Source organism: Ipomoea nil, unplaced genomic scaffold (assembly GCF_001879475.1).
Source record: "Ipomoea nil cultivar Tokyo-kokei standard unplaced genomic scaffold, Asagao_1.1 scaffold3170, whole genome shotgun sequence".
NCBI classification, from domain to species: domain Eukaryota; kingdom Viridiplantae; phylum Streptophyta; class Magnoliopsida; order Solanales; family Convolvulaceae; genus Ipomoea; species Ipomoea nil.
Window position 1 is genome coordinate 1,852,216 of NW_017619598.1, and position 8,029 is coordinate 1,860,244.

The 8,029-nt window shown below is 38.0% G+C and overlaps 1 protein-coding gene across 1 annotated transcript; it reads left to right on the forward strand.

Annotated features, from left to right (window-relative positions):
• The first annotated feature begins 5,664 nt into the window (after positions 1-5,664).
• On the forward strand, positions 5,665-6,211 carry LOC109167857 (gibberellin 2-beta-dioxygenase 1-like). Its single transcript, XM_019316929.1, has 2 exons — positions 5,665-5,969; positions 6,043-6,211. Exons 1-2 carry the CDS (start codon positions 5,665-5,667, stop codon positions 6,209-6,211), a joined length of 474 nt encoding a protein of 157 aa, XP_019172474.1.
• The last annotated feature ends 1,818 nt before the right edge of the window (positions 6,212-8,029 follow it).

The window sequence follows — 8,029 nt, forward strand, 5'->3', positions numbered from 1 at the left end:
TTGGGAAAGACCGGTACCTCCAATATGTGTGCATTGCGATAGTCAAGCCATAATTGGGAGAGTACAGAGTCATATGTATAATGGTAAGTCTAGACATGTGCGTCGTAGACATAATACCATTAGACAACTTCTCACAACTGGTGTTGTCTCGATTGACTACGTAAAGTCAAAAGACAATATAGCGGATCCGCTGACCAAAGGGTTAGGCAAAGAAGTTGTGGAGAAGTTGACACAAGGAATGGGTCTAAAGCCCTTGGATTAAAAAGTTCTATAGTGGATACCTAACCTAGCTGGCACCTAGGTTCAATGGGACAACTAAATTATGGAACGGAGCATGTCACTGTGGGATCTCGGACTCCCTACCACTCCTCGTTAAAACAGTGACTCCCGCAAGAGGCTAGCACGTTGATGCTTTAATGATTCGAATGTCGGTTGACATGTGTGAGTATGCGGGATACTGGAGGAAGAATCACCTATGTAAGAGAGAAGTGAGGGTCGCTTCAAAGGAGAATTGACGAGGCACAATTCTTTAGAAACTCTCGCAGAACCAGGAACGGTGACCCATGAACAATACGGGCACACTCATGAGAACAGAGCACAGTTGAGAGGTTTTTGTGTGTGAAATGTCATCGTCTACACAAACGGCAGTCGGTTCAAAGACATTGCGTTCTACCGTACAGCCAGTAGAGTAAACATATCTTCACAAGGGAAGGTTCAAAGGGTGCGGTACCCCCTACCTATCCTATGCAGGGATCGACCGTTGAACACAGTTGTTTCCGATTTCAAAATACCCTGAAAATCAATTTTTCATTCATGTGGAGGATTGTTGGAAAAAATAGCTTAAAATGGCATGTTAAGTGGCTATTTTGTGGTACAATTATCAGTGGGGTCCACTTCCAATTTGGGTCGGGTCAAAGTGGATTCGGGTTCTTCGTAGTGAGACGAAGAGATTGATATATTGTACGCTCAAAACGGATAATGGGTGAATGAGATATTGATTCTCAAAGTAGACCCATTGAGTTGCAAAAATGAAGGGAAAAAGTGAGCTTTTGTCCCACATTGGTTTGGGAAGAGGATTTGCCCCACTATTTATACAAGAGTCTTTTAGAAGCTTATTGAATGTATAGCATAGAGGTTCTCTCTTGCGCGAAAGGTTGGGGGGTGTTACGGAGTTAATTCAAACTTTAAATATTGAATTAAAACCCATGTTTAATGGTTGCTCTTACAAGAAGGTGTAAGGGTGCCCTTTAAGTGTGCCTTATTAAAAGCTATTTAATCCTTCACCCCTATATAATTCTAGCCTAGCCTCAAAACTCTCTGCCTCTACTAGCTGAAACATTGAATCGTCTGTAGCCTAGCCTCAAAACTTAGCCTCAAAACTCTCTGCCTCTACTAGCTGAAACATTGAATCGTAGCAAGTTTTATCCTGGGAAGCCTAGGCTACAACACTCCTAGCACTTGTGGGAGGTAGCAAATAAGGTTTTAAGGAAAGAGTGATGCTTGACTCTTGCTAGAAACCAACCCCAAACACGAGTCATTCTCTTCATCTTTCCACGCTCCTAGCACTTGTGGGAGGTAGCAAATAAGGTTTTAAGGAAAGAGTGATGCTTGACTCTTGCTAAAAACCCAACCCCAAACACGAGTCATTCTCTTCATCTTTCCTTCCCGTTTTCTCTACGGAGGAAAATAATAATTCTTTCGACCCCTAATATTAGCTTCAACTGGCCTAGAGATTTAAGGCAGCTCCATTCCTAAAGCTAAGGATCAAACCCTTGACCTTTAGTTAATTAAGAATGGATGAATCCTTTCCACTCAACCACACCCTCCAAATTAGTGTATAAATATATGATAATTGTTAACATCATCTATATAATTTGGTATCTCCATGTTTATAAAATCAATATATTCAGCTAATAATAGAAACTTGCTAATTTTTAACTAAATATCTATTAAAAGTATATTACAATCATGATTACATGTCAAACACTCAATTTACAAATCAATACCTTTAAGTTTATTTACCTATAGTTCACATATTATGAATTCGTATTTTTAAAAATAAAAGATAATAATTAATAAAAATTCATACTAACTTCAAATAATATTTTAAACCACACAACAATAAAATAGTATTTTTTTTTTTTGAAAGCCACTAAAATAGTATTTAAATTCTTTATCTTTATAACCATGTCTAAAATCTAAGTATCAATTATTTTATAAATCTCCAATAGTCATCCGATCCATTTATATTTTTTTTCAAAGGATCCTGCGCGGCATTTATTGGAAATACGTTGAAATAGAGTCTGGCGGACCAGAGTCCGGATACATAGCTGCTGAATAATTAAAGGCCGAAGTGGCTAAAACATGTGCTAAACAATTATCTGATCTAGGAACAAAACTGACTGAAACATAATCAAAGGAAATCATCCGGTTTCTGCAGGTGTCAATGGCATAGCCGAGGTACTAACGAGGTGTATCCTTCGCAAGTGATAAATATTGTTGTAGTGACAGACAATCCCTTAGGATGTCTACCGATCTCTCTCCACGATCCCATAACCAAGATAACACTTCTTTACATGCAATTGCTTCTGCCATAAGCGGGGAAAAGCAGTCTATCAATGGTGCCTGTAAAGCTGAGATATACGAACCCTGTTCGTCTAGGAGAATTGCCCCAACAGCGGCCTTATTTGTGGCATGGAAATACGCCGCATCAAAATAACATTTGTTCCGTATGGTTCCATGAGCTATCCGTGGGGAGATGGCCATGTGTGTTGCGGCAGTCACGGCAGCAGGTTGCAAATCCACTCCTTGGCGCTGCTCGGAGGTTGCCGTGGCCAATCTATCCCGAGACGGTTGGTGCTGCGTGCGGTCCGGGTGTGCTATTTGCCATGCCCGGATCCCTGCGGTTCCGGCTGCAATTATCTTTCGTGGTCTGGGCAAGCATGCATCCCACACAGCTCCATTCCTCGCCCGCCATATATAATATAACAGGCTTACTGCAAAAATAATTCCATCATCATCTAGAATATTCAATATCTCATTAAACCAAACATGGAAAATATCTGTGATAGTATTGGGGATTGGAAGGTGAGATTGTGCCCAAATGTTCCTTGTATAATCACATCTAACCAAAGAGTGCATAACATCCTCATGCATAATCCCACACATAGCACATGTTGGGCTAATCTCCACTCTCTTTATAATGAGGTTCCTTTTTGTGGGTAATATATCATTCAAGGCTCTCCATAAAAATGTTTTCCATCTCGGGGGTACTTTGAGCTTCCATAATTTGGGCCATTTATCAAACATCCCTGTCGTTTGAACATAATTCCCCACTACTTGTCTGTAACCACTTTTAACCGAGTATTCACCTGTTATATCACCATACCAATACCACATATCCTCATAATCCGGTGCCACAGGTATTTTCAATATTCGTGTCACATCCTCCGGAATGAAAATATCAGTGAAAATATCATGATTCCATGTCGCCGTTTCCTGATCTATTAACCCCATAACAGTTGCCTGCGCCAAGTATGGTGGTTTCTCAGTTATTACTTTCGCATTATTTTCATCCTGAAGCCATGGATGATCCCATATAAGAGTTGCCTTTCCATCCCCAATCCTGCGTCTAACTCCTCCACAAATTAATTCCTGTGCCGCCATAATACTACGCCAGCAGAAACTTGGGTTATTCCCTATACAAGCATCAAAGAATGACCCCTTAGGATAGTATCTGGCTTTAAATATTCTGGAAACCAACGATTCAGGTTTGGTGAGTAAACGCCAGGCCTGTTTCCCCAACATAGCTAAATTAAAGGCATGCAACTCCTTAAAGCCCAACCATCCATATTTCTTAGGGATACATAATTTATCCCATGCCTTCCAATGGATGCCCTGGTCATCTTTAGATCTCCACCAGTAACGATTCATAGTTCTCTCAATAGCTGTTCAAATATTCATAGGTAATAAAAAGACACTCATAGAAAAGGTGGGCATAGATTATGCCACACTTTTCAATAAGACCTCCTTACCTGCCTGTGAAAGCAACTTCTTATTCCATGAACCAATTCGCTGTCTAATCTTGTCATCAATATATGAGAAAACAGCTCTCCTATTCCTGCCCACAAATGATGGAAGTCCTAAATACTTCCCAAAATTCGGAGCCTGAACCACTCCCAAGATACTGGCAATCTCCTCTCTGTGTTCATCCCGCGTGTTCTTACTATAGCAAATGCTTGATTTATAGTAATTCACTGCTTGCCCAGACATTTCCTCATACATCGATAAACACTGTTTAACCACACTGGCCTCCTGCGCAGTTGCTCCGATCCATTTATATAATAAACATACTTAACATTAAAATCAACCATATACTGTATATATTATTGTCAATAGTCTTCCATTTATATAGTAAAAACATGATTTTAATTTTTAATAACATCACCACAAAACAATTTCCAAAAATCTCATGCATGAAGAAAGTATCTTCTGAGTGAACTTTCACTTACAATATGTTTGGTTCACATAATGAATTTTTGAGTGAATATAAATGTTATTTCATAAGGGATTGAATATATAAGAATAAAATAGAAATTCTATTCCATTGCTTGGTTTTGAAAACTAATATACTTCAAAAATTATATTATAGTGTTTGATTGGTTTAAATAATATAAATGAAATAAATACTCAAATAAAAAGATATAAATATCAATTATACTGAATGTTATATATGTGTGTGTAAACAATATCAACAAAAACAACAACAATAACATATTATATTCTCGTGCGGTTAAGTGTTTCTCGTGCAGTTTTGCGGTGAGTAATGTGCGTGAGTTTTGTACTTAAGGTGCGTGAGTCTTTTGCTTAAGTCGCGTGAGTTTTGTGCTTAAGGTACGTGTGTGTGTACTTAATGTGAGTAGTTGTTGAAACTTAAGGTGCGTGAGTTTTGTGCTTGATGTGAGTAGTTGTTGAAACTTAAGGTGCGTGGGTTTTGTGCTTAAGGTGCGTGAGGTTTGTGGTTAAGGTGCGTGAGTTTTGTGCTTAAGGTGCGTGTGTTTGTTTTCTTAAGGTATTTTGTTTGTGTGCTTAATGTGCGTGTGTTGTGTGCTTAAAGTGTGGCAGTTTAATGCTTAAGGTGCGTTCCTTTGCACAACCGCACGGGAAGCCCTCCCCGCACCTGATCCCTTCCATATATATATATATATATATATATATATATATATATATATATATATATATATATATATATATATATATATATATATATATATATATATATATATATATATATATATATATATATATATATGAGTTAATACCAGCCAAGGTCCCTCGAGTATAGTGGTTCCGCCACCTATGGTCCTAAACTTTCAAATTAACCATCTGTGATCCTCCGAGTTTCAAAAATGACCTGGGGCAGTCCTTCTGTTTAGTTTTTCCGTCTCAGCTGTGAAATCTAAGGTCATAATAGTCATTTCATTTATTTCCCACCCAATACACATTAATTCGATCAGAAAATAAAATAACCCACCACCCGCACGCCTCCTCACCACCCGCCGTGAGATTCTTGAATTATTGGCGGGAGTTCTATTGATAGACCTGTCCCAGCCCGACTCCAAACACCACATCGTCAAAGCATGCGAGGAATTCAGATTCTTTAAGATGGTGAACCATGGCGTTCCCACTGAATTCATAACCAGGCTCGAATCCGAAGCCGTGAAATTCTTCTCCTCTCCCATCTCTGACAAGGAAAACACAGGGGTGAAATTCTTCTCCTCTCCCATGTCTGACAAGGAAAACGCAGGGCCGCCTGACCCGTCCGGGTATGGCAAAAAAAAGATCGGCCGCAATGGCAATATCGAGTGGGTTGAATACATTCTTTTATCCCTCAACAACCTGGAATTCGATTACGACAGTTCTCGTCAGACTTCGGTTTATCCCCTGAAATGTTCTGGTGAGATATTCTGGCCAGATTCTTTTATTTTATTGCTTGGAAATTGGGTGTAACATATAGTAACAAAGTGGAAAAAATACATGCAGGGCCGCTGTGAGTGACTATGTGACAGATGTGAAGAGAATGGCGTGTGAGATTTTTGAATTAATGGCAAAGGGGCTGAAGATTCAGCCGAAGAATGTGTTCAGTAGGCTGGTGATGGATGAAGAGAGCGACTCGATGTTGAGGCCGAATCACTACCCTCCATGCCCGTAGCTCCCAAGAAATCAACGGCAGGAATTTGATTGGGTTCGGCGAACACACAGACCCACAAATCATATCTGTTCTGAGATCCAACAACACCTCGGGCCTTCAAATCTCACTCAAAGATGGCTGCTGGATTTCCGTGCCGGCTGATCAAACCTCCTTCTTCATCAACGTCGAAGACTCTCTTCAAGTCAACGCGCTTTACATTTTCATTTTTTGTTGCATCTCTCCTAATTCACCCTGTAAATTTCCTGCTTAAATTAATAATTTTTTTTTCTGGTTCCAACCTATATATGTTACCTGACATTCCGTGAAGATTTTGTTTTTTCTTGCTGGTTGCTTTCGATGGCGGCGCTGCTTGGTTCTCGGAGGAAGAAATGCTTGCTTCGCCGGAGCCAAGGGAGTCGTTCTTATCGCGTCAGTCCTCATATCTTTGGAGTAGTTTTGTTGTTCTTTAATCTGTAGCAGCTAAAAAGGGAAAATCATACGCATATCGTTGGCGAAAGTTGAAGATATGAACTTTTCGGCTAGCTTTCTGCGCTCACAACCAGCTCCGATCAAGTTCTGACCGCAACCCAAATACTAAACCAAACTACTTAGCAAAAATGGGTGGGAAATAAATGAAATGACTATTATGCCCTTAGATTTCACGGTTGAGACGGAGAAACTTAACGGAAAGACTACCCCAGGTCATTTTTGAAACTCGGAGGATCACGGATGGTCAATTTGAAAGTTTAGGACCATAGGTGGCGGAACCACTATACTCGAGGGACCTTGGGTGGTATTAACTCATATATATATATATATATATATATATATATATATATATATATATATATATATATATATATATATATATATATATATATATATATATATAGGGTAGAGTTCCAGTGAGAACATGTGCTTAGGTGAGAACGTGAGAACACATCATATGCATCCATCTAATATTTTTTAATGGTCTAGATTATATTAAGTGTGTGCGAACGCGCATTAAATGTGTGCAAACGCAATTTAGTGTGTTTGCACACATTTAATGCGCGTTCGCACACACTTAATCTAATCTAGACCATTAAAAAATATTAGATGGATGCACATGATGTGTTCTCACGTTCTCACCTAAACACATGTTCTCATATGATCCTAACTCTATATATATATATATATATATATATATATATATATACATATATATATATATATATATATATATATATATATATATATATATACATATATATATATATATATATATATATATATATATATATATATATATATGAGTCACACTTGTGTGAGTCGGATCGGGTCGGGTTGAGTCAATGTGCAAATGTAATACTTATTCTAGCAAATGTAATACTAAATCATGAATAAATTGTTTGTTACTTATAAGGGAAAACATAATATTTTTTTAGGACAAATGTAATTCATTTATATTTTGATGTAAAAGTATTACTTTTTTTTTTTTTCAAAAGTATTATATTTTCTAAATTAAGTAATGTTGCACTTATGACCTTTTTTTTTTTTAATGCTACTGATACTATTACATTGTAGTATCTGTTCAAACATACTTTTTCAACCTAATGAAGCACAAAGAGTCAATCGATCTCGGCTTCCCACATGGGAGAGGTCACTACATGTCATCTGAGTACAAGGTACTTGGCGTTGCACTTATGACTTATTATATTTTTCATCAAAAAAATTATATTTTCATTGAGTATCCATCCAAACACGGAAAAATCTAAAAGAATGACTTCCGAAAGTCCTTTTTTGAGTTTCCAAATGGACCTTTAAAAATATCACAATGAATATCCTAGTTGTTGGGTG

Bases quoted from the DNA above. Each gene is read 5' to 3' on its own strand.
- LOC109167857 (XM_019316929.1), top strand. From the start codon at position 5,665: ATGGTGAACCATGGCGTTCCCACTGAATTCATAACCAGGCTCGAATCC. The intron at 5,970-6,042 runs GCCAGATTCTTT...AAATACATGCAG, and splicing joins TGTTCTGGTGAGATATTCTG to GGCCGCTGTGAGTGACTATG.